This window comes from Camelina sativa, chromosome 13, assembly GCF_030686135.1.
Source record: "Camelina sativa cultivar CO46 ecotype springtype chromosome 13, ASM3068613v1".
Classification (NCBI taxonomy): Eukaryota; Viridiplantae; Streptophyta; class Magnoliopsida; order Brassicales; family Brassicaceae; genus Camelina; species Camelina sativa.
Window position 1 is genome coordinate 8819735 of NC_141892.1, and position 18782 is coordinate 8838516.

The 18782-nt window shown below is 35.7% G+C and overlaps 1 protein-coding gene, 1 long non-coding RNA gene and 1 pseudogene across 4 annotated transcripts; 2 read left to right on the forward strand and 1 right to left on the reverse strand.

The window, feature by feature from the left end:
- Positions 1-2694: 2694 nt before the first annotated feature.
- Positions 2695-3358, forward strand: LOC147929328 (uncharacterized). The gene is made up of 2 exons (XR_015577468.1): positions 2695-2822; positions 2898-3358. It is a non-coding gene; the product is annotated as an uncharacterized LOC147929328 (long non-coding RNA).
- Positions 3359-4043: 685 nt separating this feature from the next.
- LOC104736195 (protein argonaute 9-like) lies at positions 4044-10389 on the forward strand (annotated as a pseudogene). The gene is made up of 23 exons (XR_015577571.1): positions 4044-4171; positions 5448-5683; positions 5797-6002; positions 6110-6316; positions 6412-6548; positions 6639-6736; positions 6821-6918; positions 7016-7175; positions 7265-7381; positions 7460-7567; positions 7655-7717; positions 7791-7904; positions 8006-8174; positions 8277-8375; positions 8478-8615; positions 8758-8885; positions 9039-9104; positions 9189-9252; positions 9350-9461; positions 9546-9619; positions 9703-9797; positions 9899-9930; positions 10019-10389. The product of XR_015577571.1 is annotated as a protein argonaute 9-like (transcript).
- Positions 10390-10665: 276 nt separating this feature from the next.
- On the reverse strand, positions 10666-16058 carry LOC104736196 (la-related protein 1A). 2 transcript variants are annotated; one of them, XR_015577569.1, is made up of 16 exons: positions 15473-15981; positions 14724-15180; positions 14415-14574; positions 14234-14324; positions 14050-14121; positions 13492-13674; positions 13230-13399; positions 13018-13087; positions 12830-12934; positions 12446-12753; positions 12210-12353; positions 12030-12093; positions 11717-11862; positions 11514-11618; positions 11105-11305; positions 10666-11016 (listed from the first exon to the last, which is right to left on the reverse strand). XR_015577569.1 is itself a non-coding variant. In XM_087480392.1 (15 exons), exons 1-15 carry the CDS (start codon positions 15722-15724, stop codon positions 11161-11163), a joined length of 2472 nt encoding a protein of 823 aa, XP_087336518.1. In that variant the 5' UTR covers positions 15725-16058; the 3' UTR covers positions 10666-11160. The 2 variants fall into 2 exon arrangements, 1 of the variants encoding a protein (XP_087336518.1); XM_087480392.1 differs by having other exon boundaries at positions 10666-11305; positions 15473-16058.
- Positions 16059-18782: the final 2724 nt, after the last annotated feature.

The following is an 18782-nucleotide window of genomic DNA, read 5'->3' on the forward strand; positions in this document are numbered from 1 at the left end:
GACACAGCAGTGCAGTCTGATGCGCATCGCAGTCGCAGAGCAAACATCAAACACGCCCTTGTTTTTATTTGTTTTCCATGTACGCAAGCAAAAGCAGCATTTACTATTTTGTTTTTACACAATTTCGGTTATTGTTTCTTTTTCCTTTTTTTTTTTTGCAGCATTGCAGGCCATAGAGCGATGTTTGCGTACAACCCATTAAATTTTGTAATCTTGTCACTTTTTCGTTTTTAAAAAATAACTACAATTTCAAATTTCAAAAATGAGAGATTATGACAAAGAAAATAAATTAGTCAAACAGTCAAACTAACCATTTGTGAAAAGAAAAAAAATTGTGATTACTTTCTTTTTAAGTTTCGACCAAATAATATAGAATTTTCACATATATTATTTACCTATATATTAATGTCAAGCGAGTCAAATCCATCTCATCGCATATTTAAGCTTTTTTCTTGGCTCTGTCAAGCATATATCAGCAATTCAGCACCTGTCTCGTCTCGTCTCACTTGATATAATTTTTTTTCAATAAATGCAAAAATTTGTTATATAAGAGAAGTTGGCGTGACAAGTGTTTTTGTTTCATCTTTAGCTTCCCTATGTGTAGGATTCTAACAGTTGTCAAGCATACTACAAACCACACAAATGCTAAACTTAAACTATGGTTTTTTTTTATAAAAAAAAATAGCTTCAAGATATATAACGTGGCAACAATACTTTCAAAATTGTGGTATATACGATTACTAGTACACTATTTATTTGGGTGCATAGAATAAATTAGTAAAGTATACATTAGTATAGTTTTCAAGGTTTGTGTTTGACACAAATGATCGAATCACACAATGCACACGCTTCAAAATTTCATGATGCGATGAGCTTTCCGTGATAAAGTACTGGTGTAGTATAATTAACTTAATTAACTTCTATCGGGAATGAAATTAGCTGGAGGCCAAGCGCCCATGTATGTACGTATAAACTATAAACTAGCTCGAGAACGTTTTATGTGTGTGTGTTCTCATAAGACTCCAATCTTTGTGCTAATACTTGGGAATTAGGCTTAATCTTAAGAGTTAAGATGAATATCTAAATTTGACTCATTGTTTTTAAAAATGTTATAAGAAAACAAATGTATCATATTTTCTAATTCATTGAATACACATATCTCAAAAATTTGACTCTCTTTTTTTGTGGTCATTAACTCAAGACTTTGACATTTAAAACCGCGTTATAAACTTACATAAAGTTATATACACAATTTTTTTTTTACATTTTATTAGTTCTATAAATTAAAAGATACGTAACGTAACCAACAACTACTTTCTTATGGTTGATGAAATTTACATTTGAATGTATATATGGATACTCATACTATGATTCAATAATTAATCACTGCATGCACGATCCTATGTTCGTTATATTCATTTATTGTAACATATATAGGCGCATATTATGTTATTTACAGTTTTTCATATATAAGAGACTTGGATCGTCATGTGGCCATCATCAATCAATGAATACATCATGGCATAAAGATATAAAACCATAAATGAAACTAACACTTTCAAGTTTTCAACTGATACCATCCAAATTCCGCAATGGTTACTTAACTACTACTAGCTAGCTACTAGATCACATAACCGTGCCTCGCTTTGATTAAAAGAGTACTTATCAACTCCAAATAAATCTTTGATATATCATCATCAATTAATATTGTTTGTAAAACTGTTAGAATTCCAAAATCGGAAGTGGAGAAAGATATAGATATAGACCAGTCAATATAACACCATAAACAAAAGACCAACATCTTTTACAACATAGACACTCAAAGAACAGCAAAAATAGTAATGTGAAGAAATCTATGAATCGTAATTTATAGAAATGGTTTAATTTACATGAAGCAGTATCATATAACCAATAACCGTAATTACTAAACTGATCATTGTGTGTGTGTAGTAGATAAAACCTTCTATAAAAATTATAAAAAGCTTCACACTAAACAATTTGGCTATTATACTCCATAATAAGTATTTTTGATTCTATGTAGACTCTATAGTTTCCAAGCAAACAAACATGTAATTATCCGTTTTATTATACTAAAATTATTTCTTATTAATAAAAATATGGTATTTTTCCCTTTTAATAAATAAATTAATATAACACGCTCTTGTTTGCGTCTACGGGTTTTTATTTTATTTTTATAATTTAATATATCACTACAAGAAAACATATCAGTCTCCGACTGTGAAATCAGTCGGGAAACAGTCAGAAAGAGGCATTTCTGACCATTAGCCGACCAAAGTAAATCAGTTGGAAATCGCTGGTCGGAAATTTATTTAGTTAGAAATCGGTCGGAAATATCTGACCGAAAACTTGGTTGGAATTTTGTCGGATAAAATCGGTCGGATTTCGGTTAGAAAAATACTGACTAATTACCGATAGCGTAAATCGGTAGATACTATATTACCGACTGTTAACCAACCGTTTTAATTTCCAACTGATATTCCGACCAATTATTTTCCAACCAAAATATTGTCAAATTAATGTAAAATACAGAAAATAAAAATTAATTAAAAATAAAAAATGCTAAATTAATTAAAAATCAGAAAATATCAAAAATATATAAATATAAGTTATTGTCAATAAAACCACATTAATAGATTCTTACATTAACCGTAACTAATACAACCAATTACAACCAAAAAAACCACCCAAGTTAAAACACCTAGTTTTGAGTTTCATCATCATCTTCTTTTTCAGCTGGACGACAGTCTGGAAACTTGTTGAGAAGCTTCTCAGTAACATCCTTCAAGTACTGGATTGTCTTGGTATCTTCCTCTTTCTCCTTAACTAACTCAGAAATCTGTTTGTATGCTTCTTCTAACTTCTTTTCATGGTCCAAGCTGGGTATGAAGGGAACATCTAACTCTTCATGGTCTGGGAGAGATCCATATCCAAATCGGTGACCCTTGTTTTTGGGTATTGCCTGAGAATCAACCATGCATAATGTAAAAAATATGGAAACATCATGTTAAAAATCAAATAGTTAAGAAGTGTCAAGGATCCCCTCACCTTGCGAACCAAATCGTTTATCACAGGACAAGAGAGAGGCTGAACCAATCCATCTTCAAGTGGTTCTTTAGATTGGAGGTCATTCACCTGTTCTTTTAAAGTCTCCACAATATGCTTAGCCTTCTTGTAGACAATCTTGCCAGTTTTTTTACTTTTATAAACATCCTCAATGAAAGCCATCATATTAGGCTCTACTCCACCATTTTCAATAGTCTTATATACATGGAAAAAGAACATGATTAGTATGCATTGGAATGATAATTCTTAAGAAATGTAAAGAAATTCAAAATTACCATCTCATCTTTACACCTATAGAATGATTTAGCTCCATTGAAGTGCACTGGAATTCCTTCACCATCTGGGTTGCTTCTCCTTTTTAGTGAGTTTGTTGCTGCCAACCCTGCAACTTTCTCATCACGCCAAAGAGTAATGTACTCCTCCCATAAATCATCTGTCATATGTATAGGTTTCTCTTTATTGCATTTCCATTTGTCTTTCTAGTCAGCTAAGTTCTTAGAGAAGGAATAGGCAGCTTGTTTCTCAAACTCCTTCTCAACTATTTTTGTTATGCTGGGATCCCAGTTAAACTCTTGCTGAACAAAAAAAAAAAAAAAAACACATGAAGTAAATAACAAGAGAAAAACATTATGTGAATCGAACATATATTATAGAAGGAATCTTACCGCAAAAGCTTTAAACCACCGTTTTTTAGTCTCAAGAGGAAGAGAACGATATGTTAAGAAAGCATGTTGGACATCTGTTTTTTGCATTCTCAAGATAGACTTTGTAATTACACCATATGGATCACGCTTAAACCTACATAAAACCAGTTAATAACATCAATGGGCTACCCTAATCTTAACTAAGAAATCTAGAATATAGGTTTAACTTTTAATTTACCAAATAGCTCCTAAGGTTAATAATATATGAAGTGAACCACCAAACCCCAAAAAAAAAAAAAAAATCAAACCCTTTTCCTCTCCTCCGTTTCTTCCTCTTCCCTTAAAAGCTCTCTCTCTCTCTCTCTCTCTTCCTTCTCTCTCAACTGCTCTGCTCAGTGTAGTTTTCGTCGTCTCTCGTCTTCAGCACAACAACGAACGACTAGGTAGGTATATGATTTTTTGTTTTGCTATACAGTCGAAATCGTTCAATGTATCTTGTTAGGATCTTCGATTTCTACCTTCCATGCATCATTATTGTTGATTTCTTCGGTTTTTTTTTTTTTTTGTTAGATTTCGTCTTCGTTAGTGTTTATCTGTATTCTTCTTCGTCGTCTTCGTTTTGCTGCAAAACGCTCTTAACTCGCTAATGTTTCTTTGGTTTTGAGTTTTTTTTTTTTTTTTTTTTTTTGTTTTTTTTGTTTTTTTTTTTTTTGGGAGATTTCTTCTCTGTTGGTGTTTGATTTGTCTTCTTTGTCGTCTTCGGTTAGCTGTAAACGCTCTAAACTCGTGAGTCGTGATTTTCTACTTTTTGGCTGTTGTTGTTGTTTCATAAGCTTCTCTGTTTTTTTTTTTTTTTTTTTGGGGTTCATTGTAGTGTTTGTTCATGTTGTAGGTCACTGGATTTTTTTTTGGGGTTTTTTTTTATTCCGTGGGTCTTCTCTCTGATCTCTATCTGTTGAGAAACCTGGGAAAAATAAATGTTGTCTGGCGTGTTTGCTTTTTGTTTCGTTGAAGTTTCCCGAGAAAAATCTTCTGGGTTTCTTTTGCTGCTTTGTGTTCTTTGTCTCCTCTACCTTGGCTTTTTTTCAAAAGATCTCTCTGTTCTCTGGTATAGGTGGCTTCACCCACACTCTGCTTTTTAGCTGACGAATTTTGTTTTTTTTTGTTTAGGTCGTATAACTAACTTCATGTGCACGTACGTCTCTTTCTTATTCACCATATTTTGACTGTTTATGTCATATCTTCCTTCCTTATGCTTGTTTGAGGTGTTCTCTGGTTGATCTATAAGATCTTTGTTTTTTTCTTTTCTTTTTTTTTGCTTTTAGTCGCTTGAAGCATGACGCTAATGGTTTTTTTTTTTTTTTTGTGTGTGAGAAATCTGAGTTTTGTTTGTGATGGTGTAATGGGGGTTTGCTGACGAATCTGTTCTTTAGATCTGTAGATTTCATCGCTATTGCTCTGTTAGACTATGTGTGGGTTGATCAGTGCTTTTGCGTGAATGCTCGTTTTTTGCCATTTTTCCTGGAGCATGTTTTATCTGCTGGGTTTAACCGTTTAAGTAACTGTGTGACGATTGCTTTGTTTTTTTTGTGATGATGAAATCTGAATCCATGGTTTGTTCTGTTGATATTTGTAGCGTTCATGCTTTACCATTGCCATTAACTTTTGGTTGTGTTTTTTTTTTTGTTTTTCTGACCTTTTTGATTTTTGTACTCTCAGAGATGGATTCTGATGAAGCGAGTGGAAGTGGCATAAGGCAAGATGGAGGCTTACCACCTCCGCCACCTCTCGTTCCAACAAATTTTGTCCCTGAACTGGTGCCTGTAAAGAAGAACATTCTTCTCCCAATGGCTCGGCCTAGAGGCAGCGGGACCAAAGGACAGAAGATTTCTCTTCTTACTAATCATTTTGGTGTCAAGTTCAACAAACCAACCGGTTACTTCTTTCATTACAGTGTATGTATTATATTATTGTGTCCTCTACTTTATACTATTTCTACCTATAGCTATTCCTTTTGTATAATCTCTAGGATATATGATAATGTTTGGATTTGTCTTGGATGATAAAGGTTGCTATCTCATATGAAGATGGCCGTCCAGTGGAGGCTAAAGGTATAGGCAGAAAGATTCTTGACAAAGTTCAGGATACCTATCAGAGTGATTTGGGTGCCAAATACTTTTCTTATGATGGCGAGAAGACTCTCTTCACTGTTGGTGCTCTTCCCAGCAACAAACTTGACTTCTCTGTTGTTCTTGAAGATGTACCTTCTAGCAGGTGTGAAATTTGAATCCTTTTGATTCTATAGATTGTTTCTGTAAAATTTCTTTGCTGTTTCCTTTTCTTCCAAGTCTATAACGCTATGATATCCTCTTTATCTGCAGAAATAACTCTGGAAATGATACAAACGACGCTGATAGGAAAAGATCAAGGCGTCCCACCCAATCTAAGAAATTCATGGTTGAGATAAGTTATGCTGCAAAGATCCCCATGCAGGCTATTGCAAGCGCTCTTCAAGGGAAGGAGACAGAGAATCTTCAAGATGCTGTAAGAGTGCTGGATATTATTTTGCGCCAAAGTGCAGCTAAGCAGTAAGTTAAATTCTGGGTATTTATTTGTATTTCAAAAAAAAGAGTTATTTGCTTGATCGTTTATGTCATGTTCTCATTACCATTTCTGTTTGCAGAGGTTGCCTCCTTGTTCGCCAGTCATTTTTCCACAATGATGTAGAGAACTTTGTTCCAATTGGCGGAGGTGTCAGCGGTTGTAGAGGGTTCCATTCAAGTTTCAGAACTACTCAGGGAGGCTTGTCCTTGAATATTGGTGATTATTTTTTAAGATTTCATGTTGTTTGATTATTTTTTGTAACATTTGGTTGCTAGACTTTGATCTTTTGCTTTGGATTTTCTTCAGATACTTCAACTACCATGATAGTACAACCTGGACCTGTGGTTGAATTCCTACTTGCAAACCAGAACAAGAGAGATCCATCTGGTGTGGACTGGAACAAGGTACATCATATTCTTTTATGCTGTAATATATCTGACTAATGTATTAGCATCTCTGAGAAGTACTCACCTAGTGTTTTCTAATAGGCTAAACGTGTTCTCAAGAATCTGAGGGTCAAAGTTACCCTATCAAACAGAGAATATAAAATCAGCGGCCTAAGTGAGCAAAAATGCAAAGATCAGATGTATGTTCATTCTAATACAAATTCATCTGATTTTTTTTTTATCACCATTTATATTGCTTTGAGTTCATTCTAATATATATGTCCTTATATGATATAGGTTTACATGGAGGAGACCTAACGACAAGGGAGAATTTGAGGAGGTTGAGATCACAGTGCTCAACTATTATAAGGAACGTAACATTGATGTGCGATCTTCAGCTGAATTTCCTTGCATCAATGTTGGTAAGCCGAAGCGTCCCACTTACTTCCCCATTGAGGTAATTTTAAGTGCATTATTGTTTTCTGCTTTCCCACAATTTTTAATGTGACTATTTATGACAATTCTTGTTGGTTTTCACGTTTGCAGTTCTGTGATCTTGTGTCCCTACAACGATACACAAAATCACTTAACAATTTTCAGAGGGCTGCGCTAGTAGAAAAGTCTAGGCAGAAGCCACCGGAAAGAATGGCTTCTCTAACCAAAGTAAGTCTTCTTTCATTAACCTTGAGACTTTGAAGCTTTTTCTGTTTATAATGATTTATGTTCTGATATATCTTACAGGGTCTAAAAGACAGCAATTATAATGCTGACCCTGTGTTGCAAGATAGTGGTGTCAGCATTATGTCTAACTTCACCCAAGTGGAGGGCCGCATTCTACCAACACCAAATGTGACTCTCCTTGCTTCTATTGCTGTATCTTTTCCTTAGCTTCTGGTTGTTTTAACATTGATTATCTTTGTCCTTGCTTCCAAACAGCTGAAAGTGGGGAATGGAATGGATTTAAGGCCAAACAATGGGCGTTGGAACTTTAATAATAAGGTGCTTAGATTTTTTTATCTCGCTTTACTTGGAATAGTTTGACCTCTACTACTAACTGAAATCCTTAATGTAGAGACTTGTTGAGCCAACGACGGTTACTAGATGGGCTGTTGTGAACTTCTCTGCTCGTTGTGATACAAATGGGCTCATTCGTGACTTGATTAGATGTGGACAGGCGAAAGGAATTGTAAGCCTTTTTTAATTCTTCCCTTTTCCCCCTTATATTCACAAATAAAATCATATGCACAACTCCTATTAATTGTTCCCTTTTCCCCCTTATATTCCCAGAACGTAGAGCCTCCATTCAAGGATGTCATTACTGAAAATCCTCAGTTTAGGAATGCACCAGCTGCTAAGAGAGTGGAGAATATGTTTGAGCAGATAAAATCCAAACTCCCAGGGCCGCCTCTGTTCCTTCTTTGCATACTCTCTGAAAGGTAAAACTCTGATGTTTATGGTACATCTCTCTTAACATTCTTGAATAGGGCCTGTTTCCCATTGATTGAAATGCATAACTTTTCATATACGTGTCTGAAAATTTTCAGGTCCTTGGAAGAAGAAGAATCTTGTTGATCTTGGAATTGTGACTCAGTGCATTGCTCCTACAAGAGTGAACGATCAGTATCTCACCAATGTTCTTTTAAAGATTAATGCCAAGGTAGTCTCTGAAATTTTTTACTTAATTCAATTAGAATTTCAGGAGATATTTTAAAGACTTTACAGGCTTACAGGTGAACTGAATTCTATTTTGTATATGCAGCTTGGTGGATTGAACTCTATGCTAGCTATGGAGCGCTCTCCAGCAATGCCAAAAGTAACCCAAGTCCCTACCATCATTGTAGGGATGGATGTATCCCATGGTTCTCCGGGAATGTCTGATATACCATCAATTGCTGCGGTAATACTGATTTTTGTAATTGTTTCTTATGATCTCTTTCAATTTGCGTTTATCGAGAGGACATTCTTACTCTCATCTAGTGTTGGGTGTTCATTCTTGGCAACGGCTCTGATAACTTGGTATTTGTGTTTGGAAATCATAGGTTGTGAGCTCCAGACAATGGCCACTCATCTCAAAATACAAGGCATGTGTACGCACACAATCACGCAAAATGGAAATGATTGACAATCTCTTCAAACTTGTCTCTGACAAAGATGAAGGAATGTTCAGGTAAAAATCATTGAATGTTATCTTCATTGCTCTGGGCAGAGCTTTGTTATATTAATCCTATTTTAGGGCCTTGTGAATGGAACAATATTCTTTCATCCTTTTTTAAGTATGTTGGACACCAATGTAATTTAGAGATTTACCTACTGTTTACAGGGAGCTCTTGCTCGACTTTTACTTCAGTTCAGGGAAGAGGAAGCCAGAGCACATCATCATTTTCAGGTAGACTTAAATCTATTAAGGTATCATGTAAAAGTTAGAATTCAACTTTTATACTCACTGTTGTTACCAATATACATGTGGTAGGGATGGTGTGAGTGAGTCTCAGTTCAATCAAGTTCTTAATATTGAATTGGATCAGATGATGCAGGTACGGATTATGGTTCTGGAACTTTGCAGTTACACAAACACGGTTTATTTAGTATATCCTGCACATATTTGGCCTGATTTTTTGGTTATATTATTAGGCATGCAAGTTTCTGGATGAAAATTGGAATCCAAAGTTTACAGTGATTGTTGCCCAGAAGAACCACCACACCAAGTTCTTTCAGAGCAGAGGCCCTGATAATGTTCCACCAGGTAATGGCCATTTCACCAAGCGCATGATTTTATATTGGTCATTGCGTTTCAAATGACCTGAAACGTCGTGGTGTCTGCCTGCAGGAACAATAATTGACAGCCAGATCTGCCACCCACGCAACAATGATTTCTATCTCTGTGCCCATGCTGGGATGATTGTAAGTAGCTCCTACATAAGTCTTCTGATCGAATCCAGTATGAATCAAACTTTAACACTTTTCTATTGATTTCGATGTGTTAGGGAACTACAAGGCCAACTCATTACCATGTGCTCTATGATGAGATTGGATTTGCAACAGATGATCTACAAGAACTTGTGCACTCTCTATCCTATGTGTAAGAACTAGAAGTCTTTGTCTGATTGGTATCTTTGTGGTTTTACAAAGTCTTCCAAACTTTGACAACAATCTTTTAATTGTCTGCTTTGATATTTGTAGCTACCAGAGGAGCACCACTGCCATCTCAGTCGGTAATGCTCACATCTTTTATGTATTGATTGCTGATAGTTACATTATGTGCAATATCTCAAATTTAAAGTTTCTTTTGTTTTTTTGCAGTTGCACCCGTTTGCTATGCTCATTTGGCAGCTGCGCAAATGGGAACGGTGATGAAGTATGAAGAGATGTCTGAGACTTCAAGCAGCCATGGCGGGATCACCACACCTGGGGCTGTCCCTGTGCCTCCCATGCCGCAGCTGCATGGTAAGGTTGCAGCCTCCATGTTCTTCTGTTGATGGAGAACAGTCCACGAACTTTAAATGCCCCCTATTTTGTTTAAATCTTCTCTGGGATCGATGTCTCATTTTGTTTTTCGTCGACCCTTCAACTTTGATACTCTTTTTGATACTCTTTATGTTCTGTCTATTTTTCCTGGGCGTTGTTGGTTAAATCTTCTTAAGCTTTATAATCAAATTTGGTATTTTACGACATTTCAGTATCTCTACTTTTAACGTCTATCAGATATTATTATTGAGTAAGTCGTTTTGAACACATGAGCGTTACAGTTAATTACAAGTTCATGAGAACTATTAGGAACAAATAAAATTGTGTCTAAAGAAATTTAACTAGTTCAAGTGATTTAGACCACCGGAGACCCAAATAACTTGAGGAGTTGTACTTGATTCAGTGATTAGTAACAAAAGAAAAAAGCAGAGCAACATCGACATATACCAAATATGAGATTATAAGCTACAAGAAGACAAAAATTTACAAACAAAAATTTACTGTCTAAATAAAAATGTCAAAGTAAAACATCTCTTATTGTTTCTACAGACACTACAAATCACATCCTTTCTTTTTTGCTTTTTTTTTTTTTTTTTTTTTTCGTTTTTTTTCTTTCAAAATTGAGTAAAAATTAGAAAGTGAAATATCCCTAATATGCACAAAAAGAAAAGATTACAACTTTTGGGGGGTGGGTGGGGGGAGGGCGAAACTCAGTGTAGATGAACGCCTCTTCAGTCAAAGCTCTGTTTGTATTGGAGAGAGAGAGAGATCCTGCATCCAAAATCCAAAAAGAATAATCCCAGAAAAAGGAAAACACCACCAAGGAAAATATCCTGTAAAATTCAGAGTGATGGCTTCACTTGGTTTGGTCTCTTCGCCAGAAGAAGAGGTACACAAAAATTTAGGTCAAGATTGAATCACCATTTTGCTCAGCAGTAACAACATAAATCTCTCTCTGCTTCTTTTCTTCACATCCATCAGTGAGACTTGTTGTCTTTTTGGTTGGTGATTATATCCTTTGCTCGAAAATCCTTTATGCTACGGTATTCTTCCTTCAGTAGCTTCTCTAACTCAGGGTGCTTCTTTATTGGTTCGTTCTTGCCTCGGTAATGGTGGAATGCCCTACACAAGACAGAATTAGGTCCTTTTAAGCACAACCAACATAACATTTTCTATGTGCGTTGTAGCATCTTTTACCCTAAATTACTAAAAGCCCATCTAATATAACCGTACTTCTCTCTAGAGACATCACCAAGAATCACAGTTCCATAACAAGAATTCAGTAGCAACGTTATTGTTTAACCATGATCAGTAATAAACGAACACTTACCAATACTTCTCCAAGCCATATAGATTTCCCTTGTGGTAGAAGTCAAGCGATAGCTGCTCAAAGTCCTTGTAAAGGTCCTCATCGAAGTGCTTCTCCAGACCATAACTGAAGAAAGAAGGCAGATCAATATTAGTTGGATTAGTCACACTGGATCCGCAGTGTAAAAATGGAAAACAGAAGCAAGTCTAACAAGTATGTATTACCTATAAAACCTGAAGAGACACTCTAACCCATAATTGTAGTTCTCAGCTGCATCCTCAAGAGCAAACTTCTGGAAGTCCTCATACATAGACAAGACAAATGTATCTCTAAGGAAATACGACCAAAATCGGTACAAATGATTCATTTCCTGCATATATAACATCCAGAATTCACAAACTAGGGGTTAGGATCTCCAATCAGACTAATGTAAAAGAATGAGTTGAGAAACTCCAGATGTAAAGATTATTGCATGTTTCTTTTGAAGAGCATGACGAGAGCCAAAAATCATAGAAAGGAGGTAAACATGAAACTGACCTCACTGCATCCGCTACCCAGCTTCTTCCTTTCGTTTAAGCAGCGCTTGCGATACTTCAAGTACCTATGCGTACATTTAAAAGGAATGAGAACAGAGAGCCTCAAGATACAATCTTATCCTCCCAAGAATAATGCTCCATACAATAAACTTAAGTTGTCTAACTGAATAACCATACTTACTTTTCTTGTTTAAATCCATTCTCTTCCAGCAGTTGGTGGCTTGGATGTTGAAAATGTGGAAATGATTTTGGTAACGAGCCCACAGGTGGACTGCTTCCAGGGAGTGTACATTGTGGCGATGAACTCAATTTCGAAAGCCTAGGGCTGTGAAACGTCAATAAAAACAGAATAAGAAAAATAAAGGATAAAATATATGAATATAAGTAGGGAATATAATGGATTGCTAAGATAGAGACCCATGACTGTCTGGTGGTGTAGAACCAAAGAAAAATCCAATGGAGCTACTAGGCGGACTTTCTGATATATTTCCATGGTTTCTTATGTTACTCGAAAAGAACCTCCGTGCATGGGCCGTATGATGTTTATGCGTTCCTTTACTTTGTTTCCTCCGGGAAGCGGTGGTTCCATGCTCTTCACTTCCATCATTTGCTACAGAATTTTCTCCTAATTTAGTGTTCAATCCTCCCCCAGATTTAATTTTCCCATCTCTGCTATCCAAATGGGAGTTGTTTTTCCTACGGCCAGATCGATTCTTTTTGAGTTCCTGTTTCATTGGTGGTTATTAGAAATTGGACTCCAGAAAGATTAATCATATTATATTCTAGCAAAAGATTCCTAACCTGCTCAAAGTAGTAAAGACCATCATTTATTGTGGAGGCAAGCTCCTTAGGAATGTTTTTTGCTTTCGTCCCACCGACTCCAGTGCCATCACTTTTACCACTATTCTGTCCAGCATATAACGGAACATGAATAATTGATTTCACCAACACAGAGTTCAAGGAAATATATAAAAAGTTCCATGTAATACCTGGGTAACAATTACAAGTTTCTGAATATCTTGATCATCAACAGTCATATCATCATCTTCATATTCAATGCTACAAAATGTCAAATCAACCAAAGCATCAACTACAGTACTTTATATATACAGTTTCAGATTCATATCCAAAAAGAAGGCAAATTGGAAACAAAGAGAGCAGAAAGCAAATATCAGGAGTAATCAAGTTGTGCACGCATTACCTTTTTGACAGTCCACTCTTTCTCGGGCTTCTGTGCTCCAGATCTAATTCCTCGTCAAGCAAAAACGTGTTTGAAAAATCGTTTGACAAGTCATCCACATTTCTTTTTTCATCTGCTGATGATTTCAGGTTAACACTTTTGTAATTATTGGTTCTTGCTGACCGAGATCCCTGTACATCAGAAATTACATTAAAGCAAAAACTGAAATTACATTAGTATTTTTACAGTGTCTCTACCCTACTAAAAGAAAACAAAAGTTTACCTCTGAAGAGAAGTCGCGCATGGTAGGCATTGAAGAACCCTTTGAAGAATTTCCATAATTATCCCCGCTTGTTATACTTTCTGGGGATCCTTTGGCACTGTCTCCAGTTTTCTCCAAAGATGCTGACTTTTTAGATGGAGGAGCCCATTCAGACCACTTTTCACGCTTGCGCATCTTGTCACCCTGTAAAAGTACCAGTATTTCAAATTATCATCCAACAGATAGATGTACCAGCATTTTATGCTAGCTACTTTGACAAATATAGGTCTTACACCTGTAGAAACCAATCATGCTCTGAGTTAGGTTAGAATAATCAAAGAGGGCTTCTTTAAACTATTATCCAGAGACAAAACTCTAACCCATTTTTTTGTGTGATAGCATCACCACAGTAGAGAAATACACAATACAACCAGAGAAAACAAAGTATTCAAAGAAACATTTTTTTAAAAATAAAGAAGCTAATCTAAAGCCGCCAACATGTGTTAGTACCAAAACCCATTCACAAAAGCAAGACTTTGGCATTTGAACCAGTAAATAAGTAAGGTGTGGTGGTCTGACCTGCACTTCAACAGAATTAGAAAACCCTAACGCATAGACTATAAAATCAACATCCATGGTCATTGCCTTAACCTGCAATTCAAGAGTAAAAGAAAAATTAAAACCAACAAATTTGTTCAAAACACGAATGACAGAATAGACTAATGCAAAAGAAAGCAAGTCAAGCTCGTGTTACAAATTTTACCCTTTTGAAACCAGCTATAATTTTTGTGGGAACCCATCCTTGTTCATCCATCAAGGAAATGAGGTAATGATCATTCTCAAGGTTTTCATCACTGAAAAGGGAATTAATAAAAAAAAAGGTAAGGAATAAGCTAAATATCTTTAAAAGCATAAATTTTTTTTTGTAGAGAAGCATAACTTGCCTGAAATAATACTCTATTTGTTTTAAGACTCTATCCCTTAAGTCTATCTTTTCTGGAGATAGTCCTGGATGACCCTGGTTTACAGGGTATGGACCAAAGCGTGGAGGATAAGGACCTCTTATAGCTCCAGGGGGTGGAGCTGGCAAGTAGTATACAGGCCCTGTGTCAAATGAAGAAACAAACAACAAAAACGAACAGTTATCCTCTATCTTAATGCTAGATATATTCCAGAGCAAAATAGTTAAATTTTATCAACTACTCCCAGCCAGTTCCTTTTTTAAACACCTTTACAGAGATTCAATATCTTACCAGGGAAGCCTGGACCTGGACCAACGAGGAATCCAGGAGCTGGACCCATATATGGAGGTCTCCCAAAAGTTCTTGGTCCAGCACCTTGTGGCATGTTTCTGGGGTCAAAACCTCTCTGATGCGGCCAAGGCTTTCCAGGATCCGCTTGAGGAGGTGGGAGCACAGGTGGAAGAGGGGAAGCTTGAACTTGTTTCTCATTGCCAGACTCTGCAACAGGAGGTCCAGTAACTGGGAACGGAGGATAAGGAGCATATGGATAATCTGGACCAGCAGCATGTGGCGGAGGCCCCATAGGTGGAAAAGGAGGTGGAGGATATGGTACAGCATGTACAAGGTAAGGAGGAGGAGGACCATTTTGGTTGCTCCTGGGACTTGGTTTTGAATGACGCCCAGATGGATTCTTGTGTCCAGGATTAGCCTTACCACCACCCTTGGATTTCGCTTGACCAGGATTAGCCTAAAAATCAAACAAGAAACTTTCTTCAGGGACCAAGTTTAAGCTCTACAAATGCAATGCAATGCTTTTTTAAAATAAGTAAACCTTTCAACCCAAGCAAAGGTAAACATCATAAGCATCAAACTCGAGAAAAAAAAACCCCAATTCGATCAAATAGGCCTATCACCAACTTAAACCAATCACGAACCAGCAAATATTGAGTATCAGATACCTTTCAGCTCTACCCAAATACGACGCACCATCAACACTCAATTAAATCACAACGCACCATCAACATTAACAAAAAACGAACCTGAGCAGGGGTTGGGGTAGCGGACGGAATGCTTTTAGACGGCGGTGCAGGAGGCGGAGGATTCTTAGGACGAGGCTGTTGAGCGGCGTCGGCGAGCGCAGGCCAGGAATCAGCTCCCATTACAGGAGCATCAACAGTCTCAGGAGGAGAAGCGGTTGTTTTCCAAGGAGACTTAGCGGCAACAACACCACCTTCACGGCCGATCATCAATTCTCGATCATCAGCCAATGATCCCTCAGTCTCCGCCATCATCAGAGAAACTTCCAAAGATCAAAAACACGAATACAATTCAATCGGATCAAAAAAAAAAACGGAACGAGGATTCAAGGATCGGGAGGAGAAGGACGCAATGTGATAAAACAAAGAGAGGTTCAAGGAGAGGAGAGGCAAGTGTGTGTTTTGGTGGCGACACTCTTTAAAAGAAGAAGAATAAGCGAATGTGATACACAAACAGTGAAACGTATAACCCCAAAAACCCTAGTTACCTTTCTTTTATTTATTTTTAATTTATAGTATGTACTACTTATTATAGTATATATAGCAATTTTCTCTTTTCCTTATTTGTAAATTTGGCAAACCAGAATATAAATCATGAAATAAGGGAAACCCTTTACATACATATAACATTAATTTATTCTTTTTGGTCTGAGAAATTAAAACATCATCTTTTTTTTTTCTGTTTTGACAGCAACAGATTAAAAACATCATTTATGTAGGGGTGTTTTTATAAAATGCTTTAATTAACCTCTAAAGACTTTAGTACTGTATTACTCTCATAGTCTCATTAGACCGGTCTGCATTAATTTTACGAAACAAGTGATCATGTTTGTTATAGAAAGAATATGTGATATATGATTGGAGCGGAGAATCAATCTGTTGTATTCTTTACTGACTGCTCTGACTTAGTGAAAATGGTGTCTTCGCCTTCCGAATGGCCAACTTTTACACCTTATTTGAAAGATATACAAGCGGATAAAGAGAAGTTTGTTTCCTTTTCCTTAGTCTATGTCCCATGCTTTCAGAATGGTAAAGCGGATAACATTGCGCGTCGTGTTCGCACAGTTCTGCACTTAGTTACCTATGTAAACAATGTTATTTCGCATTGGCTTGTTTGAATCATTCTTTGTTGTCAAAAAAAAATATATATATATGTGATGTTGTGGAAAGAGTCAAACCATATCGAAATGGCTAGAGAAAAATATTGTGGACGAAATCTTGTGCAATTAACGTGGTTTTGAATGTCAAAATTATAATTGAAACTGTTAGTGGAACTAGATAGAAAAAAATGATGGAGGTTTAAGTGATGAAGCTGGTGATGAGTTAAAGATAATGGTGTAGAATATAATATAATCAAAATATTGGGATACAAACCAAATCCCACATCTGAAGTTTAAAAAAGACTATCATTAATATATAAAGGGTTATGGCCAATCCACTAATTGCTAATTGGTTTTTAGTTGGAAGTCCAAGATAAATCCAAATTTAACATGGTATCAGAGCCCAAAGTTAAAATTCCAATGGACCTAGAAAAGTGGATACTAACATGCCTCTTGTTAACCCGAGTAATGAAGACCCAAGAAGGGGTTTATTATCGGTCAAAATGGGATTGGTTCGAGATGGAGTTATTATCTCGAGGAGGCATATTAAGATCCCATATGTGGTCCTTGGTTTGAAGGGGAGATTGTTGGGATACAAACCAAGTCCCACATCTGAAGTTTAAAAAAGACTATCATTAATATATAAAGGGTTATGGCCAATCCACTAATTGCCAATTGATTTTTAGTTGCAAGGCCAAGATAAATCCAAATTTAACACAAAACGGTGATATAAGAGGTTATATTAAAAGCTTAAAGGATTTGGAAGAATTGTCTAAATTAGATAATGATGTTTGCGAAGATTTCTGATGTGAAATAAAACAAAAAAAAAATCTCAATTATCCTAATTGGTGAAAAAAAGAAAAAGTCTTTTAATTATAGCAAAGATGAATGAGGCTTCCGTGAATCTTAGAAGAAACATAATGTAACTGATCAAGATATAAATGAAATTTTATTTTGTCTCTTGAAATGACATTTCCTACTTGGGGTGTCTATGGAAGATTTATCGTTTACTTGATAATGTTTCTAACAAAACTAACGAGGTATTGATGAAAATTTAAGTGACAAATGTTTTTCGAAGATATTTCAAGTACTACTGATAGTATACAATATGATGTTGGCCAAAAACTCAAAAGAAATGATAGAGTTGATGTTAAAAAAAGAAATTGATAGAGCAATATATACTAGAAGAATTCTTACAGTTTAAAAGTGATAAAAAAAAAAACAGTGCGAGAAAACAATTAAAAAGTGAATCTAACATAGGAGGAAAGTGCATGACAATCACTTAGTAAGAGTTGAACACACATGACTACTATATACGTCTAATCCATGATCATCAGTATATATTTGACATAAACCGAGAATCAAAGTTAGCAAGCAAGCATCGGTTTTGACAAGTTTACACATTGGTTTTGAATCCCTCCGACTCAGACTTCATTCAACAAAAATCTTTGGACACATAACCAATACAAAAAAAATTACATTACGAAACTCGTAAGTAATAAATAAATTTAATGATACTTTTATTATTTCAGAAAAATTCATAATTATTTATTTACGCCACAAGGTGTTGTTAAGTTCTATAGCTTTGAGTCAATATCCTACTTAAATCTGGAGTTAAATTAGTCAAGGACAACACATTACCACTAGAAACACCAATTAATTTTGAACATACTTAATAATTATACTATACTGTAATCAATGACAATTTAACCAAAAAACATACGGTTTTGCAGTATTAGTGTGCACCAAACAGAGTATAATTCACTTATTCAAACTAATGTAATCAATGATGTTTCACTTTCAACCTTGCAAGTGTTGTTGTTGTTCAATAAAAAGAGTCATAGTACCTAATTTTGTACATATCAACTCTAGCTACAGAAAAGAATACTACAATACTTCTAATTATTTCATTTTAACAAATACTAGTTCCGACGGAGTGTCAGATATCATATCAATCATTGGAAGCAAACGTTTATTTCTGTGACTTTCCGATGAACTTTACGAATATGCAATATGGACCATATTATATGGTGGCTGATCGTTTAGCTAAAGAAAATCTCTTTTCCAATTTTCTATTTATAATTTATGTTCTCCAATTTCTTATATCTATCTTTCAAGAGAATCACATTACAAGTTTTTAATGCAACTAGCTGTTAAAAAAAAAAAAAACAAACAAATTATCCTAAAAGATGAATAAGTTCATTCTCAAATGA